Raw genomic sequence first — 26913 nt, forward strand, 5'->3', positions numbered from 1 at the left:
AAGAATGGCCCTGCTATGGTTGCACAGCAACCACTTCTCTCCCGGGGCTCAGGCAAGGCAACAGAGACTTGCTGGGTCTTGCCCCTCCAGCAATGGTTCCACAGGGCTGCAAGTTGATCCTCCCAGGGTCAGGTCCTCAGCGAGATTTCTCCAGCTCTTTAGGGACCTTCATAATCAAAATCCCTTAGCTTTTTATTCAGCTGTTCCCTATGAGTACAGGGAGCAGGAAGGGGACTGTCCATTAAACTTTTGCATTATCTTTCCCCATTTATTAAAATTACATGCATAAGTATGGATGAAAAGAAGGATCAGCTTTTCCCACCTGTCTCAGCAAGGGAATTGGGTGGGACTGATAACTGTCCCACTAGATGCTCCTGGTCCCAGATTATCTAGTTAGTTATTATTTATTATTTACTTATTTATGATTTATTATTAGTTTACTTAATTTACTTTCTGATACTGGGAAAAAGATTTTTCTCTAAATTCCCTATAGACCATATTTGAAGTGGTGGTACACTATCCAGCAAATGGCTACATCTATGGTTTAATGGATCATACAGTAACTTATGAATACAGTAGCTTATGAAGTGATTTGCTTTCTTCCAGCTCAGAGAGGATCTGGGGAAAGGCACCTTCTTGGTCTATGAAGTCCAAAGCCAGGTGGTCCCTCTGTACCCAGAGGATTTGGCACCTCACTTCTAGCCCCCATCCTGACCAGCCAATCCAGATCAGACTGGGGCTTCAGGGAAGAACAAAATATTACATGGCCTGTCTGTCTTCTTGTGCCATTCTTGGGCTGATATTGATTGACAGAAAATATAAACCCTTCAGGCAAAGTTCAGTTTTGCATAGAGTAACAACCTTCACACCCTCTAAGTCTTCCATAACTGAACTGTGCTTTGAGGAAAGGGCAGGAGGGGGTTTTTTGTTGTTGTTTTTTTAAGAACCTTCATTCCATTCTGCAAACTGCTTGGGGGACATGAACATGAATCTCATGGGCTAAGACAAAGGTTCCTTTTTTTATGTTCTCCTCATTTTCCTTTCCCTTTCCAGAATCTAGGCCCTGGTGATTCTCTTCAGGAGGCAGTAAGCGACCCTTGAAAGAAGAACAGACTTTACCTTCCTTTCCCAATCAAGACAGAATGGGCCCACAGCTCTGCCAGGGATGCTCAGAAACTGCTTCAGGCCTCAACTCTCCAGGGAGGGAGGGCACCTTGGGGTTCGTTTAGTTGGGCAGTCCCATGTCTGTTAGCAGTCATAGGTTCTCCTACTCGGGCTATGTTTAGCTTTGTTTGTCTTCCATGGGAACACAACTGCATTTGTATCCCTTTTCTCACCTCTCCACTTGTAACAACTCATCACCAAGCACCTGAGCCAGATGATAAGCTGGATATGATCCATGTTTGTCAATATCCACCAAGAGAAAAGAAAGGCACCTTCCACGAAGAGGTGAGACCCCTCCCATACCTGGAAATGTGTTCCCTTTCCACCTCCAGATCCAAAGACATACCCCTCTATCCTTCACAAGTTCACCTGATTTTAAAAGCTTTGGCTTAAAACCTTTCCTGATGATTCCAGTCCCCTTTGACTTTTCTCTTTGCTGAAACTCACAGAGCAATTGTAGTTTGCACCATTCAATTGAGCACTTAATTGGCTACTGACTTATATTGCTTATAAACTGCTTCATGGCTACTGGTTTCAGCATTGTAAGGAAACAGTTCCTAACAGTAGTAATAATGATAATAATAGCAGCAGCAAACATTTATATGGCTGACTTCATGCAGCCATTACTCCAGGTGCTTTCCACATGTTAACTCATTTTATTCTACCAATATGCCGACAGAAGTAGGTACTACTGTACTGTCACTCCACTTTTTACAAATGAAGAAACTGAAGCACAGAGATGTTTAAAAAATTGCCCAAGGTTGTACAACTAGTAACAGAGCCAGGATTTGATCTAGGTTTCTAAAAGATGTCTTTTTGACTATCTCTAAATTGTATTTACTCCATAGTATCTAACTTTGTGAATTAGATTTATCATCCCTATTTTCAGATGAGAAAACTAAACATGCCTGAGGTCACACAGCTAGGACCCTGGGCAGAGCTGTGATTCAAACCTCAATCTGACTCGAATGCTTTCTTCTTCCCTAAGTGGAAAAACTAAGAGTATTTGATTAATACTCAACTCAGGCATCATATCTCTGGTGCTCATTCATCTCATGCACAACTGTGGAGACTTTTGCAGGTGGGGGGAGGAGGGGATACAAAGATGTGTGAGGTAAGGTCCCTACACTTAAGGAGTTTACAGCCCGGGGGAGACAGCTGTGCATACAAGGTTGTGTACTAAAATGCTACAGGTGCTGTGATGGTAGTTGTGACAATTCAGTAGGCACACAAAGATGAGGCTGGAATGCTGAGGGATCCTTGGATCGTCACATAGGGGAGTGAACTCAGATTTTTTGTAGAGCTACTAATCCAAGGTTTTGTGATTAAAAAAGATTTGGTGATTAAAGTCTGTTGACCAGAAAACTCAACTAAGAGGACTCTGAGTATTCTGGTTCATTAGGTTTCTGCTATAAATAATAATCCTCTCCTCCAAATCCATTATAAATTGTTGCTATTTTCTAGGCTGCCCCTGGCTCCATAAGACGTTGGGGAGTAGGGAGAGGTGATCACAGATTGCCTTCTGAGAATTCATGAAACTCCTGATACTGAATGAAAAATTCAGTGAATCTATTTTTTTCTGGCAAAGAGAATCCAGAGTTTTCACTGGATTCTTTGACATAAGGTGTCATCCAAAAGTTAAGAACCACTAAAATGATGCTTTGAAGGTATATCTGTACTTGCAACTATAACTATATAATGATATATATATATTTATAAATATTATATTTAGAGAGATATATATATATATATATAAAATACATACATACACCCTTATTTAAGTGTACACAGAAAGTGTCAGGAAGGGTTTTCCTGGTGGCATAGTGGTTAAATTCGCACGCTCTGCACACAGGTTCAGATCCTGGGTGTGTACCTAGCACTGCTCTTCCAGCCACACTGTGGTGACATCCCACATAAAAATACAGGAAGATTGGCACAGATGTTAGCTCAGTGACAATCTTCCTTGAGGAAAAAGAGGAGGACTGACAACAGATGTTAGCTCAGGGCCAATCTTCCTCTCACACACACACACATACATACACACACACAAACACACAGAGAAAGTATCTGGAAGGAAAAGCCAGACTGTTAACAGCAATGTCTTCTGGGAAGAGAGATTTTTTTTTTTGAGGAAGATTAGCCCTGAGCTAACTACTGCCAATCCTCCTCTTTTTGCTGAGGAAGACTGGCCCTGAGCTAACATCCATGCCCATCTTCCTCTATTTCATATGTGGGACACCTACCACAGCATGGCTTGCCAAGCGGTACCATGTCTGCACCTGGGATCCGAACCGGCGAACCCCAGGCCTCCAAAGTGGAATGTGCACACTTAACCGCTGCGCACCGGGCTGGCCCTGAGAGATTTTTTTAACAGCAGAAGGCAAGGGAGACTTACTTTTGTTCCACACAATTCTGTACTGATTTAAAAATTAAATAATAATTTTTTAATGAACATGTATTACTTTTATAATTACAACATTAAAAAAAAAATCTGATCTCTATTCTACTGCACCATGGGTGGACCATGTTGAGAAAACCATAATAGTGAGGAAGTAGCTGCTACAGAATTCACCACAGACATTGTTACAATGAATTAATGGCCAAGAGTTAGGATGTATTTAGCAAGCTTGGGTCATGATTGTCCAGCTAGGATAAGGACAATCTACTGCCTACGTGGGTACTGTGGACAGCCAGGAAGCCCCATGTGGCAGGAGACTCATCTTGCACATTTGCTCTGAGATGGGTGGCATTGAGTGGACAGTGAGGTCAAGGTCATCAGAAACAGCATCAGGCTCTACAAAGAGCATCAGCAACCTCAGCTCAGAGAAAGATCTAACATGGATGCAGGCTGCAAGTGACATTGGATCTCACAGTCCCAAGGTCACACCTGCATACAAAACTCATCACTGTAGGAACTGTCATCATCTAAATACAATCAGCAAGGACAGAGACATTTTTTACAAGCACACAGTATTCTTTTGGAGTGTCTGGCAGGTAGAACATAAAGATGGAAGACAATACCCTGAGGTCTCTTCCTGACCACGGCCTTATACAAGTCCTCTGCCCTTTCCGACCAGATGTTTCCCCATTTTGACAAGATGATAAATTAGCTTTTACCAAAAGACTCCAAATCAGTTGCCAAATCTTAGTCATGGTTCTAAAAACAGCTAGAATATGAATCATACAAAATCTCCAAATTTATTTTTATTTACATTTATTAATATAAAAACAGTAAAATAAAAGCATTTAGATTTTAACTATTTTCATTTTTTCAGCCTAAATTTCTTTTAAACAGTTTAATCTCTAATCCACTTGTACAATCAAATCCATATTTCCCCCCTTTTCATCTCTTCCCCACCTGCATCCTGTGAATCAAGAGAACTTGAAACCCTTACACAGGAAACAAGAGCAGGTACAAGAGAAATAAAAGGCCTAATTATAGTCTTGGTGAGTAAATACCCATATTTTCCATCTGCTTATGTACAGGTCTAGTATTTTATTCTCATAATATATGAACTTAACTTATAAGTTATATCAGTTGTCACTGTTTATCTGATAAGAAGCAGGCCCAGGCAGGATCCTTTGTAACAAAGGCTAGCTCAGCATTGCATACAGTTGTGATGCTATAAGAGACAATTATGGCCATTCCCCAGATCAGGAAGAATTGACTGCACTTAGATAAAAATTGCTCTCTCTCAATTTTTGAGGTTAAAAACTGCATACTTTGGGGCCAGCCCGGTGGCGCAGTGGTTAAGTTTGCAAGTTCTGCTTCGGCGGCCCAGGGTTTGCCAGTTCGGATCCCAGGTGGGGACCTACACACTGCTTGGCAAGCCATGCTGTGGCAGATGTCCCACATATAAAGTAGGGGAAGATGGGCACAGATGTTAGCTCAGGACCATTTTCCTCAGCAAAAAGAGGAGGATTGGCAGCAGATGTTAGCTCAGGGCTAATCTTCCTCAAAAAACCCCACAAAAACCTGTATACTTTGCAACTAGAGTTAAGCACAAGCTAATTATACTCTATTGGGTCTTCCCTTCTGCTGGCTAAATCACCATCTAAAATATTTGAAAACCTTGGCTGGAAAGTTGGACAACTAAGAATTATAAGGTGACAATTGTCCCACAAATGTCCATTCTTCCAGCATCCTGTTCTTTTAGGAAAATAGCCAATCATCTCTGAGCTGACTCTAGAAGACTTCCTTCTATATCCTTGTCCCTTCACTGGTAGAGATATTTATTGTGCACTTTAGAAAACACTATTTTCTAACATCTGTTTAATATTTATTTTCCTTTAACTTCTATTTATATTCACTTTTCCAAATTTTCACTCAGATCTAAAAAAAGCACTTCAACAACTAATAGCTTGACACAATGTCAGCTATTTAAGATTTCAGATACTCAATGTCATCCTTTGCTTTTCACCACCTTCTAGCATTTGAGGGAGAATAAATTAAACTAAAGTTTAAAATGCTGTAATTCTTTTTGAATCATCATTAAAACAAGACAGAGAAGAGAGGTCATACAAAGGAAAGAGGAGGCTATAATGGTGGAATTTAAGCCTTCACTGACGAAGCCGCTAAGAACCAGAACTTCCAAGAAAAGCCAGTCCTGAGAATAAAGCCAAATCCTTTGCTCCTTACCTATATGAAACTACTCAAGTCTGGAGTTTCTTTCCGACTTTATTCGGAAGCAACTTTTGGTTTGCCCGGACTATTTCTAATCAGACTGGACTTAGAGTGCTTACTGCTCAAGCAGGGACAATTTCTACAAGGCCTAGTTCAGGCTGAGGATTATTTTTATTTTGCCCCACATTTCCTGAACTCAAAATAAAGTGATTTTAACCTAGGCTTACAGAAGTAGGAAACCTAGTGGGGTCTGCTGGGACCCTTATGTCAATTTTCTCCTTCCCTGGTCCTTTCTCTATGCTTGCACTCTCCCCAGGGAGATGTCCTGGTTTAAATAAATGTCCCTTGCAAAAATTTACAAAAACAAATTAGTCCCCCAAAATACAAAAAAACAGATAAAATCCAATTAGGCAAGAAAGGGAATGATTTGTTCTTATATTTTCTTAGAGGGAATAAAAACTGATATAACCTTTCTGGAGAGCAATTTGGTAATGTTTATCAAAGTCTTAAAAACCATGCACTCCACTTCCAGGAATTTATTCAGGGAAAGTCAACTCTTTTCCCAGTTCTGGCCTTCTTTTTGTTATCTCTGTATGTTAAGTTGACGGATCATTTAACTGCTCCTCTTCGTATGTTCTGTATTTTCACAAAAGACTACAATAAACATATAACTCCTTTGGTAATCGGAAATTAAAAAAATCACCAGGAAATATAAAACATGCAAACAGCCTGTCCAAAACCACTTGCATTCAAATGTTTAGTGTTAAATGTGGGGACCACCTGCAGCAACCAGTTTCTTTTTTATTATTATTATTATTATATTATTCTGAAAAAGCCAGTACACACTAACAGTTTTTCCAATGACCTAGGGTTTTCAGATACAGTAAAAAAGCCCCACGTCCACTTTTGTGACTATTACTTTCATAGGATGATCTAAACAGAGCTTCAAACCACGACAATGATTTCCTCTCCCTGTGGGCCCAGGGCTGTTCCTTCGGGCTTCCACAGATTTTCATTGGATATGTGAGTCAATACTAATGTGGTAGCTATGGTCCTTCCTTCCAATGACATCTGGAATCTCTTTATCTGATGAGATATTCTTTCCTCCATTTTATAGCAGGAGACATTATCTAAATTCTCCAGGATCATGTGACAGCAGCCCTGAGAAGAGAAAGCAAGTTTTAACAGTTCTTTGGCCAAACCAGAGGGCTTTTCTGAATCTATTTACCATACTGTTTCAAGATGTTTTCTGAAGGGTCCACAGGAGCTACATTTAAAACCTTCTGGTCATTGTTTGCTAACTGCTGGGATGGTTTTAATCAAGGAGAAAGCCAATATTTTCAGCTTCAGTGTTGGAAGAGCTCCTAGAAATGTCTCCAAACTGATTTAGAAGAAAATGCTTAACAAAAGAGGACTTATTCCTGCCCTGGAATAAACTCGTTAGAACTGACATATGCTGTAACCGCAGACCAAGAGAACTACATTTTTTGAACACATTACATCCCAAAGGCAACTGAGGTTTCTAAATTTTATCAGTATCAGCGGACAAAATCAGTTCAACAAGGACTATAGCCTCCATATACTGATTGACAGCTTCCTCCTCAGAATATTCTCGGCGTTTGATGTAACTTCTCTTCTAGGACCTAGTTTTTTTTTGTTTTTTTGTTTTTCCTTCTTCTCCCCAAATCTCCCCAGTACATAGTTGTACATCCTAGGCGCAGGTCCTTCTAGTTGTGGCATGTGGGACGCTGCCTCAACATGGCCTGACGAGCAGTGCCATGTCTGCACCCGGGATCCACACTGGTGAAACCCTCGGCCGCTGAAGCAGAGCGCAAGAACTTAACCACTTGGCCACAGGGCCAGACCCTAGGACCTAGTTTTGGCACTAGTTTTCTTGAAGAAATTTTCTTTTTTTTCTTTTGAGGAAGATTAGCCCTGAGCTAACTACTGCCAATCCTCCTCTTTTTGCTGAGGAAGACTGGCCCTGAGCTAACATCCATGCCCATCTTCCTCTACTTTATATGTGGGATGCCTACCACAGCATGGCTTGGCAAGTGGTGCCATGTCTACACCCGGGATCCGAACCGGCGAACCCCGGGCCGCTGAGAAGTGGAATATGCGAACTTAACCGCTGCGCCACCAGGCCAGCCCTGAAATTTTCTTGAAGAGGTTTTATTTGATGACTCAGGTAAAATTTTCTGACGTAAAAGATCTCACATTCCCTCAGTAGACATTTTTCCTTCCCCACAATCCTGAGTTGAGATGAGTGAAGGGAGTCCCTTTGTGATGAGGCCAGTTTTGTTGTAGGTTCCAGAAAAGCCCATGTTTCTCAGTAGCTCAGATCAAACCAGACCCCCCCCCAGATTTAGGCAGAACTAATCCAAACGCCTGAATCAGTTCCAAAAGCATGTCAGGTTTTACTAGGGTCAGTAAACCTCTTCTAAGTTAGGCAGGCTCCTCTAGGCCTCAGCTTAGGACACATGGCATTTGGTCAGCCTCGTATTTGCATGAGTAAAATGTTTTTTTCCTCCTTTTCTAATTCTTCCATGATTTATCGTGTGTAAATCCCTAAAATCCCACCCAGGAACCAACCACCATTGCAAGGGTTTTTAAGTTGACCCCACTTCAGTCCTATAGAGCCCAACTCTCTGGGGATAGGTTCTTGAAGCCCCTTTATGTTTATTTTTAAAATACTTTTATAAGTGCCTCTGGATGCTGAAGTATGAGAACCTCTGCAGTAGAACAACTCTAAGAGTGAATGAAAGGGAAAAATCCTAGAGCCATCCCAGTGGCATAGTAGTTAAGTTTGCGCACTCTGCTTTGGTAGCCTGGGGTTCGTGGGTTTGGATGCTGGGTGTGGACCTGCACACTGCTCATCAAGCCATGCTGTGGCAGCATCCCACATACAAAATAGAGGAAGACTGGCACAGATGTTAGTGCAGGGACAATCTTCCTCAAGCAAAAAGAGGAGGATTGACAACAATGTTAGCCCAGGGCCAATCTTCCTCATCAAAAAAAAGAATGCAATCCCAGCAAACAGAGGCAAGCAGGATATGTATTTGAGGATTTAATACTATTGGGGGAATAAGATTAAAAAAAAATCACAACAGGCCACTGGGGAGGGATCATGAACACCTTTGCTTCAACAACTCCATCTTCAGCTAGACTGGCTGCATCAGTGTGCTGATGCTTTCTTCTACCTCTGAGAGCTTCTTCAGGACTTGGTTGACCTTGATCTCATCAAATTCCAAACACAGAAATTCAGATTCCTGGAAAACATAAAACAATGTTTTAGAAGAGACTCTCAAGATAGCCAAGGCTCTGGATCTGGTGTGACCCTGATCCAAAGGCCCAGGGCCCCTACCCAACAAGCCTGACTCAGGCCTTAAACACCTAGATGATATTTTACCCAGCAAAGCACATCCACACAATGCCCTAAATGAAACTACTTCTATGAGGTGTTTCATAAATGGTAAAGAGGTATACAAATGGTAGGTGTTCTCATTATGAGGCACATGAGAAGCTCTTTTTATTTTTTTTATTTATTATTTTATTTTATTTTTATTTTTTTGAGGAAGATTAGCCCTGAGCTAACATCTGCTGCCAATCCTCTTCTTTTGGCTGAGGAAGACTGGCCCTGAGCTAACATCCATGCCCATCTTCCTCTACTTTATATGTGGGATGCCTACCACAGCATGGCTTGGCAAGTGGTGCCACGTCCACACCCAGGATCTGAACTGGTGAACCCGGGCCGTTGAAGTGGAACATGTGCACCCAAGTGCTGTGCCACCGGGCCGGCCCACTCAGGCCATTTTTATCCTGAGGAAATCCTCATTTCAAATACAATAGCCTACAAGTCCTACACCTACTGTGTAAAGAGCATGTTAACTCAGTTTTTCAAAATGCACAAAAATTATACTATAAATCACAAAGCAAATCATCCTACTGAGGATGATATAAGACTAAACTCTGACTCTTCAGGAGCTCTAAGACTGTAACTTAATTACTGAGCAACTAAATTAAGATGACTCACCCCAAAATTCTCTTAAGTGTCCATAATATGTTAAGAGCTATGTAGCACCAAGATAGGGTCCCCAAGAGCTAAGAGAATTCACTCTAATAAATGAATATAGCACTGCCTCAGCACATTCCAGGTACTCTCAGAGCCAAAGCAGCTTCTAGAGGAAGTGTTTTTCCATATTCCCACAATCTACTAGAAGAGGACAGAATATTACCAGTGTAGCTGAAAAGCATTAACCATCACTGGACATTACTGAGTTTTCTTGAGATGTCATTCAGATATTTCAAAGGACTTTTGTGAGAAGGACCTGACAACAGGAGTTAAAGTGCTTAAAAAAATTAAAAAGCTCTACTCCCACAAATTTTTATTATATTAAAAAATAAACCTTATGGGAAAACATGAACTTTTAGTCAGTTAACTAGAAACTCAAGGGAGAAAAGAGACATTGGGTATCTGTGAAGTTTCATATCTCCCACTGATGTGAGTTATGGCAAAACAAATTAAGGTACCTAACTTCAACTTTGCAAGTGGCACACACAGGTTTTATAAACAGTGGCAAAATTTTAAAGTAAGATCAGATCTTAACTATTCAGAGACCTCTTATCTGAGTCTCTGCTGCTTTACTTCCTTCTTCTTTTTGGTGGATCTTTTAAATATTTCCACAAGAGGGAAAAAGGAAGTGAAATTTAAACAGGTTAATCTGACTAAATCATGGCAGCTGTGCAAAAAGTTTTATAGAAAAGGAGATTACAGCTATTGGGAGGAACTCTAATTGTGACTTCACATAACTGGTTTTGAAAATCATACCCATATGGTGCAATTTAGGCCAGAAAGATCTTCTTATCCCAAATATTTCCCTTCCTTTAGTAGCCAGGACTATTGTTCTCAGCCTAGATAATGTCTTTAAAACATAAAAACTCCCAGGAGAGGTAATACAAAAAATCAATAACATCTTTCTATTACTTAAATCAGGAGATTTATTTTCTTCCAGGAAGAATGAACCCAAGTAGCCTGTCTTACAACACAGGTTACCTAGCATTAAGAGAGACTGGGAGGAGGGGGATAAGTAGGTAGGGCACAAAATATAAAAACTAAGAAAGTACCAAAGGCAAATCCTTCTCCTTACCCCATAACCCATATGAAATGCAAAGACCCACAGGTGAAGTATTTTAAGCTACTCAGATTCCTGCTCCATACTCTCCATGCCTTTCTAATCACCTGATCACCAAGGTTGCTAGGCACCAGGTAAACCTAGGGAACCTTACAAAGGGGGCATTAACAAGATAATCTCAATGAAAACCAAAGGGTGAATTCACACACATACATCCTTCTGCTGCCGTGCTTTCATTTTTATCTGTAGGCTCAGGGCCTGTGAGCCAGCAAGGCAATGAGATTCCAAGAACACTGTCCACTTGAGGCTGGCCCCATGGCCAAGTGAAGTTTGTGCGCTCTGCTTCAGCAGCCCAGGGTTTTGCCAGTTCGGATCTTGAGCGTGGACATGGCACGGTTTGTCAAGCCATGCTGAGGCGGCGTCCCATATAGCACAACCAGAAGGACCTACAACTAGAATATACAACTATGTACTGGGGGGCCTTTGGGGAGAAGAAGGAGAAGGAAAAAAAACCCACTGTCCACTTAAAGTTCTTTGAATTTCTAAGAGAGAAAGTGGGAGTATGCAAAGAACAGGACCCTGAGATTCTTTTGGTTTAAGATTTCTTAGCTGGGAAAAAGCTAGAGCCATGATTTAGAAGAAAACTAGACATGCCTGTCTTGCCAATGTGTGGTCAAAAGGAACACGTATTTTTGCCCAGGCAACCCCAACTTGTTTCTGAAAGGGAGAAAATAGTTTTGACCTTGCAAGAATGAGTGGTTCGTCTGTTGGCTGAACTATGTACTGCTAAACCAAGATCATCACTGTTCTTTTACACCCAGAGATTTCAAAGCAGCCTGACATATATTCTGCTCTGTATTACAGGTCAGTGGATAGTGAAAGGTGGAAGTACTATCAATCTTCATTTTACCACTAAAAAAAAAGAAACCCAGAGACTAGCTCCAGTTATGTGACTTCCCAGTTCTTTGATTCAACCCGTTGCCCACTAACACCCACATTTGACTTACATTTGGACACTTTCAAACTCAATTAGAGTATATTTAATAGAGAAGAATGTGAACTAATAAGAAATACCTGATTTTGTACTGATTTACTTGAGTACCAGAACTTAAGCATTTACAAAGACTATTTTAGAAATACCCAACGAAAGAAAATAAAATGGAGCCAAGTTACATAAACATTAAAAGTTCAATACTATTAGATCATTGGTTGATTTCTATGTTTTTCTAAACATTGTGCTCCAGTTCATTTTATAACTTTTTATTTTTGGCAGGATTTAATGTTTGGCTATTAAGATTTTCTGTATTTTGAAAAACTTTGGCTGAAAAATATTTGAGTAAAAAACTATTTTTAGGTGCTCTAGTTTGATGTGCAGGAAATCATACTAGTTTTTGCCTAAGTAGAATTAGTTCCCATGTGACAATGGACAAAGAAGCAGAGGAAAAACTGCTAAACAGCTGAAAAGGCAAATCACATAGAAGGAAGGAGAAATTTCGCTTAAATTTTAGAGAAACCAAATGACAAAACTCTTTAGCACATGAGAAAAAGAGTGTTGCTAATTTTACTTTGAAGTTTAAATAGGGGCCCCTCATCATTCCTGATGAGGTACATTCCAGAGCAAACTCATTTGCAAACAACTTTGACAAACAAAATATATTTACATGAAAGGAATAGAGAAGATTAAAAAACAAAACAAAACACATCCAGAGTTGCTTATTTAGGCAATACCATTAGTCAGGCAGGAACAAAGCATGCAATGGCACTTGCTTTCTAAGAGGTTCTTGATAATCTCCAAATTAAGATGGAGAAAACATCTTAATGTATTTCATAAAAAGACAGAAGTGTGGCAATGAATGACAAACTTCTCGCCAGGGGAAGAAGACAGAAGTGGTACTAATCAAACCAATCTGGGATCGCAGATTTTCTCCAACTAGGGGGATAACCAACTTGCTCGACCAATAGCACTATCTATCTATTCCCAGGTTTTTTAATGTGGTTTCCTTTAAGTCATTCATGACAGGACAATTAAGCAGAAATAGGCATAGCTAGAAAGCAGCATTTCCCCTGGCCCTTCTCTCAAGCAAGCAAATAAAGCTATATAAGGCTGAAATGACTAAGGATAGGAAGACTTGCAAATTGAGAAAATGCTGATTTGGGGAGAAAAAACTTTGATGAATTTTTTTTGGCTGAGATTGTGGCGAAAGGGGACTAATTTCCTTGGGTTTTCAACAAACTCCAAATACAGTTATTACATTCTGAGGTACTGGGGTTGGGACTTTAACATATGAATGGGGGGTGTGTGTGTGTGAAAATTCAGTCCATAACAATCCCCAATGCTTGGAGGGTCCTGAGTTTACCAAGCATCCCGGTAAGTGTTTGCTGTTGAAGATGATGATGACGATGATGATGATATCACACGATTCTGGAATTCCTGTTCAGATCGTACAGAAAAGAATTTCTAATAGTCCAGAAACAAGAAAAACACACATACACAACAGCGATCTGCTGACTGCTCAGGTTTGCCAGCCAAGTTTGGCAGAAGCCATATTTGGCCTCATTCTCAACGAACTCAATTTTGAAATGTCATTTAATCTACAGGGGCTGCCAGGATAAAAGCTGCCAGGAAGGGGAGTGAAAAAAGGCACAGAAGAGATCTTTCCAAATCCTTACTTCCAGATCCTATTAAGTACCTTGTCTGCCACGCTGTGTCCCAAAGTCCAGTCCTGAGGACTGATTTAGAATGTAGTACACCATTCTGTGAGAGAATATGGAAGATGAGGGTAGAAGAAAGGATTTGTAGTCACTGCATGTAATTAGTCACCAGCCTCTCTAGCTCAAATAGTTTACTGCAAACTTCTGGAGGTGGCAAGAAGAGAGAAGATTGCATTTCTATTATCTAGGGTTGAATTCTACATCACTTAGGTTGCTGGGGCCTTTATTCATATGCAATAATCAATCATTCTTCATATTAACTTGGTGCTTTACAGTTTAGAAAGCCTTTTCATATACATGATCTGATCTGATTCTTAGAACAGCCCTATTAACTAGGAAGACACCAAGCCAGAGGTAAGATACTTTGAACAACTAACTATAGAAGTGAAAGACCTTGTCGATTTGACTCAAAGCAGATCTTTTCAGCTATATGTGGCAGGAAGACCTCATCAGATAAACGCAGTGGATTTCATGGGCTTTGATATACTTCTGATCCAATTTATGGAGGAAGAGAAAGTAAGGCCTCATTTACTTAAAACTGCCCATGGTTCTAGAAACTAGAGATTAAAAGTTCAGTCTTTTGCAAAAGACAGAACAGGTAGTCATGTCCTAACTGGAGAAGAAACAGAGTTTCTTACTTGGTCACCAGTTATTCAGCAGACTTTGGAAGCAGGGAAGGGAAAAGAAAAGTTTGAGGGTGGGGGACTGGAAGTGGCCACCCCAAGATATGTCTCTTTGGCATGAGGATTATTTGAGGCTAGTTACTTTGCAGACAGGAAAGAAACTGAAAAGTAGAATTTACTTACCCTTTGTAAGAGACATTTACATTGTAAGGGAACTCTCCATCTGTAAAGATATCTCTAGAAACTCTTAATGCGGAAGGCAAGGACTTAAATCTGCATTTGTTTATTGTGCTTGTCTGGTACCTCCTGTAACTGACTTCCCTCCCCCTCACAACATTGGCATTCTCTTAAGGATTAAGCATCTTTCCTTAGGCTAGGAACTGATTGCTGGGCTCACCTGTGACCACCCAGCTCGAGACAATAGACTTGCCTCCTGCTACGCCCTCCGAGATAGCAGACCCACTGTCTGCTGTGTCCATCAAGCGCTGTGCCAACAGGGCAATCTTGTGACTATTGTGGGAGGGACATTTCAATCATATGTGAAATATCCTGTTTGGGGGTATATAACCACTCTGTGCACCCCACTTCTTCGGTGCCATTTCTTTCTTCAGGAAGAAAGGCCCCGGGCCATGGTTCCTCATAAAGCTTTGTTTAATTTTCTCTTGCTATTCTGTCTCATGTGAATTTAATTCGTTCTCCGGTCAGACGAACCCACATCAGTTAGAGGAAAAGTCTTCCTCCCCTACAAGGGCAATGTGAGGATCATGTCTGGACCCTGGTGGAAAATGAAATACCTAAAAGATGAAATGCCACAATTAAAAAGAAATCAGCTTGGAAGACAGGAGTAGGAGAGATTGGAGGAAAAGTGTGACAAATCTGAAGACATTAGCAAACGCAAGGGGATACAGAAATTGCACTAATGATAATAATATTAATAGGAATGATAACTAACAATGGCTAACATTTATCGAATACATACAAAATGCCAGACATTATACTAAGTGCTTTACATGCAACATTGTACATTGGTAAGGATAATTTTATCCCGTTTTATAGATAAGGAAAGATGAGTAACTTGTTTAAGGCCACACAGGTAATAAGCAGCAGAGCCAGTTTTAAACCCAGGTCTGTGCGGCTTCAAAGTCCAATTGCTTAACCATTTCACAATCCTGACTCACCCTCATATATAACATAAACACAATCATTAATAGTCACTAAGTACCAACATGTGAAAGTTACTCTATGATTCAGTTAATTTTAACAAAGACTCAAAGGAAAGCTGTGCGTTGACAGTATGATGACTCAAAGTCAATCTAAAGAGGGCTATAAAAACATCTGGATAGGCAATGAGTACATACTGGCTGCATATGGAAGATTTCTAGCATTATTTTAAGTATGATGGGTCGGCAGCACAGCTAAGCTAATATGTGCCTGTGATCCATGCAGAAAAGCATATTATAAAGAGTCTAAGTTCTTATTCTGAGGCAAGATGGTCTTTTATTCTCTCTTTCTGTGTGTTGGCTGGGGAGGGGAGGGAGAAGCAGGGAAGATTCAGTTATATATATAGCCACTTGTCCCCATCACCAGGAGAGCTGGAGGCAATGTTTACCTTTGTTGTTCTATTGACTAATGTGTAGAGCTCCTTGATTGAGGCTCCTTCTCCCAGTCAGTCAGTAGAACCAAAATACCTGCTTAAACCTGGGGATCTTTCCATCTATATCAGAAGGAATTCCCAATTCTGCCTTACTGTCTAACCCAGAACACCAAATTATTCATCTTGAAAAAAAAATCACAGCATTTATAGGCATTTTTGGAATGCAAAAAGATAAATATGACCATTTTGAAATATATTCAAGTATCAAATCATTATGTTGTAAACCTGAAACTAATATAATATTATAGGTCAATTATATCTCAAATAAAAAGAAAAAGGTATGAGAATGAAAAAGGATAGGAGAAAAAGATACAGATACTAAATTATGAGTTTAAACCTTTAACATCCTTCATATTTGGCCCACATCTATTCTCTGGCCAAGCAAAGGGTAAATAGGACTGTGTGAAGTGAAGAGACAGAGAGCCCCTGAGAGAGCCTGAAACAGCATAGTTCACTCACATAATCAAGGCTTGAGTGATAATCACCTATAATAGAAAGAGAGTGCAGGCAGCATATACACTGTTATAAATAAAAATAAACAAACACAAATAGTAAAAATAAATAATGCTTACTCTACTTTGTAGTCAATCCTTTTGTTAAAAAGAACACAATTACCACTGTATCCAAGATTATGTCAATAAATAAGAAATAGGAACTATCTAAGAGGGGTCAAAAGAAATAGGACAAAAATATTAGTGAAAACCACTAATTATTTTGAAGAAAAGTGAGGTAAGTCCACAATGGAGGTATAAGAAAAACATCTTGACAGCATGACTTAGATATTTCTTCTGTGAAATAACAGTCTATGTTTATCTCCTCAGCTTGGTTTGGCAAGTTCTTTGCCAATGGAGGAAGCATAAACAGAATATGGTCCTTAACTCCTGGCTGAGATGCCTCAGTTGGGTTTTGTTGCTTTCTGAAGAATTTCAGTCACATTTGTAGAATACAAGGCATTTAAAAGATTTCATTACCTCATTTCAAGTATACAAAAAACATGACTCTCCCATATTCTTTCCCCAGATTCACCATTTGTTAATTCTTTATATTTTGCCACATTTGTTTTGTCATTCTCTTTTTCTCTCTCACAACCACTTGAGAGTAAGTAGAGGATGTCATGCCCTTTTATCCCTAAAAACTTTAGTGTATATTTCCTAAAGACAAGGACTTTTTTTATATAGCCATGGTTATAAACAATTGATAAATACTACTATCTAACCCAGTCTATATTCAAATTTCATCAAATGCCCCAATAATGTCCTTTATAAAGTTATTTTCCTGCTCCCAAATCAAATCTACAAGTTGATTGCATTTAGATGTCATGTATCTTTAGTCTTCTTTAATCTGACAGAGTTTTTCAGTCAGTCTTTGCTGTGTTTCTTATCTTAACATTTTTGAAGAATAGAAGCTGGTTATTTTAAAAAATGTCACTGTGGGGGACTGGAATTGGCTACCCTGAGAAACATCTCTTTGGCATGAGGATTATTCTGGGCTGGTTACTTTAAAAAACTTCAGACATGAGAGAAATTCTGAAAAGTAGAATTTACTTACCCTTTGTTAAGAGACATTTACATTGTAAAGGAAATCTCTATCTGTAAAGGTGTCTCCCTCTCTGTACCAGGAAGAAGGGGGGATGACCTTATCTCTGGAAACTCTTTTCAATGAGGAAGGCAAGGACTTAAATCTGTGTAATAATCTTACTCTTGTTTACTGTGGTTTTCTGGTAATCTCCCATAACTGACTCCCCCACCCCCAACCTCCTCCTTTGTCTTCAGCTGAGGGTGGTATTTAAGGTGAGAGCTTCCACCATTTTGGTGAGTTACTCAGTTTTTCTGGGTTTCTCCCATGTATACATGTTATAAAGCTTTGTTTACTTTTCTCCTGTTATTCTCTCTCATGTGAACTTAATTCGTTGTCCGGCCAGAAGGACCCAGAGTGGGTAGAGGAAATGTCTTCCTCCCCTACATCAATCTGGGTTTGTCTGATGTTGCCTCATAATGAGATTCTATGTGTGTATGAATGCCTATCTATTTACTAGTTCCTATCCCCAATGATTAGTGAACACGGGATTTGAGGTCACACAAACCTAAATTCAAATCTAAATCAAAACTCCACCACTTCTAGTTGTGTAGCTGGCTAGGTTTTAGTTTCCTAATCTGTAGAAAGGTGATTTTTAACAGATTTAATTGGTAAGGTTGCTGTGAATATTTAACGTAGTAAACTTAACATAGTTTTGAGTTGGGGGGTAAAGCTATATCTTACAGCTCTCTGATTTTCCACAATATCTCATACCCAGCAACATTAAAATAATATTGGTTGATTAAGTAGCATCTCTATTTACTTTCCCAAAGGGAAAAAGAAGTACTTCACTCTGACACTATGTACTATCTCTGGCAATCTAGTCTGGCCAACGTACTTCATTGCCAGCAGCATCTTGCTTCCTGGATGCTCCTAATGGTTGCCTCCAGATATCCCGCTGCTGCCTGTACTAGCCCAAGAAGTACACATGCACTGGCTAGTAGAAGAATACCAGGGGTGCTACAGTGAGCGTGTGCCTGCTGACTCCCATCCCGACACTGGTCAGTGCAACAAGTGGAAGAGCATGACAAAGGCACCAAACTCAAAGAAGACTCCAGGCGAGAGCTGCCAAGAACATGAACCTGTTTAGGAGACGGCTAAGGAGAACTGACTAAAAGCAGGGTCCGGAGCTCAGGAGCAAACCCTGTCCTTCCTGTCAACCTATTGCTGTCAATCCTAAAAAAGAGGAGAACACCCAAATCAAGTAATTTTCTTACAGTCAAATTGAGAGATAATTTTAATACTCAATAATAACATTGAAAAATCAGGAAGTCCATGGTTAAGATGCCATTCATACTTCATTTCCATAAATCCCTTGCCCTTAGCAAGAGTTGAAGGGAGCTGTTATGTAGAGCATTTACAATCTATTGTTTTAGTACGATACTCTGATCCTCCCCTTCTATTAGAAAACACCAATAAAATTATTCTATTTATCTTAAATTAATCCTCTATATCAGTGATTAAAACAAAACAACAACGAATTATAGCAGCTGCACCAATTCTTCAAAGTATAGAACTACAAACCTACTTTTGAGATTTGGAATCTAATTTAATTTGGGTTTTTCTATGTTATTAACTCAAATATTCCATCATTTTCCTATGTGTTCCCCCTCCCCCATTAGAACTTCAAATGAAAGTCAAATGATCCCTAAGGGTAAAAAAATAAAATGAAACAAACAAGAAAATTCCTGTGTCCCTCATTTCAAACCGTGAGGGGGGCCTCCAGCAAACCAAATGGAAAATTATGTTTTCATTTCTGTGTTGAAATGAGGGTTTACATCCATAGTCTGAAAAGAGAAAAACATATTCTAATGCAAAGCCTTTATTTTCTCTTCATCAATGAAGAGTAAAAATACTGTATCCTGAACATTAAGACAGAACTTCCAACACTTCTATCATATATAGGACAGAAGCCCTAAATCTGAGTCTGCCTCCAAGAAATACTAATAGTTCAGATTAAATGAACTGTTTTAGAAATGGGAATTCTCAAGTGGAGGTTAAATCTAAACATATGACAATGAAGAAGCTATACCCTGAAGGCCACTATTAGCCTTTGTTCCTTAGGACATAATGGTTCTATTGGAAATTTCCAGAAAGTCAGATACTTTTGCAAACATCTTTAATTCAGGGAGAAAAACACTTAGCTCACTCCAGTGCATCACTCATGAAATCTCATTATTATGTTTAAAAGTCAGTATATTTAAAACATTCTGAAAGTTAGGGTTATGTAAATGTATGTAAATTATGCTATTTCCCTCTCCCTCTACAGGAAGATCAGGAAGTGAGCCCTTTCCATCACTACCCATGGAATCCAAAGCAGTCTTATGGGGGGAAAATCAGTGGTTTGAGAGCTAGACAATTTGGATTTAGATCTGGCTCTACTACTATTAGCTGTGTGACCTCGGGAAAGCAATTTAATATTCTTGGGTCTTGGTTTCTAAATCTAGAAAATGGAAAAATAAGATGTATCTTATAAGACTGTCATAAAGACTAAACAAGATAGCACATGTGCAAGCAACCAGCAGTGTCTAGTGTGAAACAGGCTCTCAATAAATGTTAGTCTCGCTTTCTACCCTGTTACACACATCCTGTCCCTTGACACAGTGGGGGACTGGAATTGGCCACCCCAAGATATGTCTCTTTGGCATGAGGATTGTTTGGGGCTGGTTACTTTTAATAAACTGCAGACAGGAAGGCAACTCTGAAAAGCAGAGTTTACTTACCCTTTGTTAAGAGACATTTACATTGTAAAGGAAATCTCCATCTGTGAAGGTGTCTCCCTCTCTGTACCAGGAAGAAGGGGGGATGACCTTATCTCTAGAAACTCTTGATCAATGCCAAAGGCAGGGACTTAAATCTGCATCTTTTTTTTTGTACTTCTCTGGTGACCTCCTGTAACTGACTCCCCCCACCGCCAACATCCTCCTTTGTCTTTAGCTGAGGACGATATTTAAGGTGATGGCTTCAGCCATTTTGGTGAGTTGCTCAGCTTGCCTGAGCCTCTCCCATGTATACATGTTACAAAGCTTTGTTTAATTTTCTCCTGTTACTCTGTCTCATTTGAATTTAATTTGTTCTCCAGCCAGAAGAATCCAAAGAAGGTAGAGGAAATGTCCTACTCCCCTACAACACTTTATAAGGAGTTTTGCTGAATACTTTATCTACCAGCTGTTTTCTTCGAAACAGGCTCTTGGCTCTTAATAGTGACAAACGGTCATGTGAAAGACTCCTAGGGCCTGACACAGTCCTGGAGAAACAAAAAAGTTCTCACATTGCGGAACAGCACCAACTGCTTCTGGCTGTGACAAGCCCCAAATAGTAAATCAACTCCTGCATGTTTTTACAGTGTTACTTAACATCCTGAGAGCTTTGTGCTCTTTCAACAGTTTTTTTCTTCCTGCAAGGATAAGGCACACTATTTGCCCTCTTCTCCCTTCTTAACAGACATTTTTATTCAACAAGACCACCCAATGGATTCAAATATTAGGAAGCAGACAAGGCCCGGTTCAACCATGAAGAAACTGGAAAAGTCTCAGGGCTAAACAGTAAGCCCTTCTTAACCTTTTAGAATCTGGATTTTTGTACTTTCTGTTCTTGGAAATAGCAGACGTGCAAACACACTGGTTCAAATACGTCTGTGTATTTCGCTCATCTACATTGTCACAGAACTCTTACCATGTAGAAGACTTCTTACTGAAGTCCAGATTCTCAGATTTTGACTACAATCTAATAAAGCAATGCTTCCCAACCTCTTCCATTTCATAGTATAGACAAGACCTTGACACATCACATCTCTGAACTAAAGGGACTTGAAAGTATTGGCCACAAAGAGTCAAAGTACAAGCAGCAGTGACAGAAAAGGTATACACAGATAAACCTATCTGCCACCTGAGTCAGAGACTAGCACATAAACTTAATTGTTTCAACTCCAAGGAGCTCTAGGTCAATGTCCACTCCTTCACAGGGCTGACCACCCCTGTCAGACCTAAAGGAGAAACTGGACATGAGAAAAGCCATCAACATTTAATTTGGGGTAGCAAAAAGAAATAAGTCAGTGAATTAGGCATCAAATATGTATTGAGTGTCTACCTGCCAGGTATAGTTCTACACATTGAGGATTCAGCAATAAACAAGATAAAGTCTCTGCCTTTAAGGAGCTCATATTCTAATGAGAAAAAAAGACAACAAATTAAAACAATTTAAAAGGCAATTTCAGTAGATCAATATTTTTGATCTACAGTAGACATATAGATCAAAACTTCTGACATGAGAAAACTGTTGCCACCTTCCAGGTAGCTGATTTAAAGAGAGAAAGACTGAATAAATTATAGATAGAGGATGACCCAGTTCCAAAATTCAGTTCTCACAGTATTGTCTTCTTGCTACAGACTTAGCATCATTGCCTCTGTCCTTTGGTAACACATGCAAAAGCAGGATGAGATCACTCATAGGAAGATACTGAAGACCCAGACAGTATAAAATTACAGAGCACAAGACCAGAAATATGAAGATCTAGGATCTACTTCCAATTCTATCACTTAATAATCATGTGAACTTGGGTAATTCACTTTAACTCCTAGAGCCTGATTTTCTTCATCTATTCTATCCCACTTTGTAGGATTTTCAGGAAGTTTAAATGAGGCAATATAATAAAAGAACTTGAAAATATTTAAAACATTGGACAAATACCAACTATTATTGCCTAATCAAAACGTTTACGGGAAGACTCAAGATGAGAAAAGAGATAGGAGCAACTACATTTAAGACCAAAATAAGGACCTGCTCCTGTATATTAGCTGTTTTGAAATCTTCAATTCTATTCTATTATCCCAAAGGCTCACCCTTTGGAGGAAATGGATCTTAAAAAGTGATGTCAGAACTTGGATAGCCCTTCATAGTGATTACTCCCCACTCTGAGCGAAGATCAGAAAATCACTTTCTGAAAGGTATTTCATTTCTTGTTATCCTACCCCATGACTAAATATCCTTACTTTGGGATATTCTCACTGATGATTATCAATTAGGAGGTAGGAAGTCAGTATGAAGTCACCTCTTTCAGCTGTTAAGACATAGACTATCAAGGACCTTGATAATCTTTGTCCTTGGAAGCCTAACCTTTCATTTTCCTTGGATATCTCTATAGCCACCATCTTAAATTCAATTCTCTGTGGGACAGAAGGGCAAGGGAGAGAGCCAAAGAAGGCTGGGGCAATATGGCGAGAGAGAGAGGAGCAGTGGGATTAAAGTAATAAATCCAAGTATCATTTAAAGGGATAATCATTTCTCAGCTCCAGCCCGTTTGTAGAAAAGGAAGTCCAGTGTTGACAGATCTTTGTTATTTCAAAAGATTTCGGAAACTACATTTTTGTGTGACCCACCTGAAATTTTATTTTATTTGCAAAATGCCCAGTCACCTGGGTCTACTATAATTTCAAAGTGCAGATTTCTTCTGCCAGTGAAAAGGCAAGTCATTTATTTAAAAAGTATTTATTGATGCTGATATATAATTTATTATTATTCTGATTTGAGGAAGTAAGTATTAAGCTGCGCCTTGCAAGTCGGAGATAGGAGAGAGGATATTTCAGGCTGGGCAAACATTATATGCAAAGACATTGAGGTAGAAATATGCCTGGCATGTTGCGGGGAGGAAGGAGAATGAACAGAGGAGTTTGGCTGAAAAAGGGAATTCCTTTAGAGAAGGAATGGGATGCAGATGGAAAAAAATTGTGAAAGACACTGAATTCTAGAGTAAAGATATTTATAAATAACCTTTAAAAGATAAAGTCTATAGACAATGGAGAAACATGAGAAGGGGGATCATTAAAACTCAAAGAAAAGGTTACTGGACAGTTTGACACACTGTCAGGTTAATCATCAGACAGACTCTCATCAGACTGATTGTCAGCTAGCAAGTAGGTGGATGGGGAAGGCTGTTCTCATAAAAGTCTTCCACCAGAGGCACAAGCCCCAGAACACACCACCATCCATATTCACCATATAGAGATACACCTCCAGCAGCTCATATTTCAACCTCAGACCATTTCTGTTTTCTTCTGCAACAAATCATTCTGGGGCTTCCAGTCTAATTGATAACTAAGCACACGTTGCTTAGAAACTTAAACTTTATTACGAAGGTAATGCAGGAACCATTAATGATTTTTGGCCAGATAAATACCATGATCAGAGCAGATTTTAAGGAACACTAACCTGGTGGTAATATTCAGGATGGCCTGAAGTGGGGAGAAAGACCAAAGGTAGGGTGACCAACTTAAGCAAATCCACAGGATGGGGAAGCAGCATGGTAGATCTGTAGGACAGTGAAGAGGCTAGTCTGGGCCTCTCAGGGCCTAGGAAACCATCAGCAACTGTTGTTTCTCTCTCAGGCATGTGTCTTTCTCTTATATACACACAAACTCTCACACACATGCATGCACACATCCCACAGAAAGTGTCCCCTTCTGCTTATCAGTTCTATTCTCTTCTTGCCAGAAAACAACTTCTGCAGAATAAAGATGGCCAATAATTACTATTCTAATGCAAGCTCTAGGTGACCTCTCAGCTACAGTGCTCATCACCATCTGGCAGCTTACCTGCATCACTAAGTTGAAAATCCTGAGAAGAATCTATCTCACCAAAAAACTATTATCTCTGCCTCAGCAGAGTCTGTCACACCAAATCATGTCACAAATACCTGTTTAACCTATGGATGGGCTATCTTTGTTTAGGGTTCCCTCTGATCTAATCAGCTGGGGGACAGTGGGTAGGGTTGAAAAGCTGGCATGGTTTACTACTCATGCAGCAAGGGCTGTAGGGAAAGTAGCTTCTCTTAGGTCAGTTGGCAGGATAGGGCAGGCAATGACAGACATTTTTTGCTATAGCTCAGGAAGGGCAGAAAATAAGCTACCTTAGGTAGACCACAGAGAATTTTAAAAGCCAAATAGATACAATAGCCATTTAAGATTAGCAAACACGTAAGATTAACTGGTACCCAATGGAAACAAATTGTTCATTTGACTAAATACGATGTGTGTATGTGTGCACATGTGTGCAGCTTGATTCAAGGAAACTACTATACACAAGACTTAGTTTCACACAAGTGAAAAATGATTGCTCATTTTCTAAAGTTTTTCACCAGTCTTTTACATATAATCCCCTAATGCTGAAAAATTATTAAAATTTTGATGTTCATATGATTTTTCTAAGAACTTAACATATCATTTGGCATGAATAACACACTTAGTTCAAAAAATTATATTTCTTTATAAAATTCTATTTAGATTTAATATTTCTATATCTCTTGTAATCTGGAACCCAAAATACAAACCCTAAACAAAATTAGCATAGGCAAGGAAGGTGACAGACAAGCAGGGATTCAAACAGAAATTTAAACTAAAAGCAAGCAACTTAGCCCAGATTCTGATAATCATATAGATATAGATTTTCTGTGTTTTCTTAGCATTTTGTATAACTCTTAATCAACTACTATATTGTATATATTTGGTTTCTTTACACAACTGTTTCCTGAACCTAGAAGACAGATTGTGTTTGCTTATAGTTGTATCTCTAGTACCTAGAATTATGCCTGGCACATAGCAGGCACTTTTAAATGATGAATGACTAGCTGGTGGGAAGGATGTAAGAATGGAACTAACTGAGAGATGTTTTAAATTCTGTCACCCTATATTAATGTCCTACAACAATATCCAAGAAAAGAATACAGGTAGAACACACACAACTGTCGACGAAAATAATCCATAAGCAATCTATAAATGAAAATTTGGGGTGAGTTTATTCTGAGCTAAAATGTGAGGACCATGGCCCGGGGCGTTTCTTCCCAAAGGAAGAAAGGGCACCGAAGAAGTAGGGTGTACAGAGTGGTTATATACCCCAAACAGGATGTTTCACATATGATTGAAATGTCCCCTTTACAATAGTCATGAGACTGCTCTGTCGGCACAGTGATTGATGGATGCAGCAGGTAGGTCTGCTCGTCTCAGTGGACACAGCAGGGTGGCAGGTCTGTTGTCTCAAGCTGGGTGGTCAAAGGTGAGTGCAGCAATCAGTTCCTAGCCTAAGGAAAGATGCTTATCATCAAGGAAATGCCAATGTCGGGGGAAGCTGCACCTTTATCTTAAGGCCATTTGTTCTTGCCATAGGAAATGTTTACAGCAGATATACAATGCGTGCTCAACGGCCACAGTCAGGCCCTTGTGGAAAGAACAATGTCAGGCCAAATTAGGTTTACACCAAATGGCTTCCTCATATGCTCCAACATATCCTATTGCTTGCCATTTCTATACATACAACTTTAAAATTTTAATTGTTTAGAATGGTTTACTATGGATGACAGAAGATTCCATTTCTATCTACATTGCTGATTTTAGGAAACATGTACAAAGACAGCAATTTTTCCCTGAGCTTTTACCATCTCTGAAACAAAATTATTCTTTCTAGTCATTTTTTAGGGGCAATATGAAGATGACAATTCTTGAAATTGCTCAATTGATCTGCTCAATGAATTACAGAATTCAAGTAAAAGCCAAAAGCAAAGACTACATGCACAGGTGTGGCTATGTTCTACACACAGACTCCAATCACAAGAAGCTCACGGTAGTACTGATGAGATGTATGTCTACAATGAACTACAACTCAAAATTAAATGTCAAAGATGTAATTAAGAAAAGGTTTAGTCCAGGTATTATGAATGTATAAGAGGGATATTAAGTCTGACTGGAGGCATTAAAGAGGTTCATGAAGGAAACAGCAGTTGTACTAGGATTTTTATAGGAGAAACAGAGGAAGAAATATTCCAGGGTAGAGGGAACAGTAAAAGTACAAACATTGTGCAAAGAGTATTTGTATAAAGTTGAAAAGTCTAGTCTGATGGCAGGAGAGTCAGGATGGGATAGTCAGGGTGAGATTTCCTAGCAAGGCGTCAGGACTTCAGGGGATGGGATGGAAGCCCTTCAAGAGGGGTTAAACAGTCAGGTGCATATTTCAGGGAGCGCTGTGAAAGACTAGAGAGGCAAAAGATTAGAGAACTGGAGAAGAGGACCTGATCTAGGGCAGTGGCCATGGGAATAAATGGATAGATGAGTAACAAAACACTGTAGACATTCAGGACTAGGTAGCCAAACGAACTGGAGGTGAGAGAGAGAAAAATAATGAAGATCATTGATATTTCCAGCCTGGGTTATGTAATGCCATTAACTGAAATAGAAAATGAGAGAAAGAAATAGGTCTGAGTAAGAATAACACAGATTCATGTGTAGAAATGTCTCTATCCAAAAGTTAATATTAATAATCTGCACCCCCAAATTGGTTTTGGATGCTAGGTATACTGTCTAGTCCTGGAGAACATTTAAGAACAAAATTTTATTCATGCTGAGGACATGTAGGTGATAAATAACAAATGATAGTGTATCCACT

At 39.5% G+C, this 26913-nt stretch overlaps 1 protein-coding gene across 2 annotated transcripts in view; it reads right to left on the reverse strand.

The window, feature by feature from the left end:
* Positions 1 to 5017: 5017 nt before the first annotated feature.
* Positions 5018 to 26913, reverse strand: part of COMMD1 (copper metabolism domain containing 1) — a 155093-nt gene continuing 133197 nt past the window's right edge. Inside the window, exons 3-4 of one of the 2 annotated variants that reach the window (XM_046660181.1) lie at positions 8924 to 9057; positions 5018 to 6949 (exon numbers count right to left, since the gene is read on the reverse strand). In XM_046660181.1, the coding sequence (XP_046516137.1) occupies positions 8950 to 9057 (108 nt within the window). In that variant the 3' untranslated portion in view covers positions 5018 to 6949; positions 8924 to 8949. Of the gene's footprint in view, positions 6950 to 8827; positions 9058 to 26913 lie in introns of those variants that run through there. The other variant, XM_046660180.1, reaches the window with a different exon arrangement.

The sequence above is a fragment of the Equus quagga genome, chromosome 5 (assembly GCF_021613505.1).
Source record: "Equus quagga isolate Etosha38 chromosome 5, UCLA_HA_Equagga_1.0, whole genome shotgun sequence".
Classification (NCBI taxonomy): Eukaryota; Metazoa; Chordata; class Mammalia; order Perissodactyla; family Equidae; genus Equus; species Equus quagga.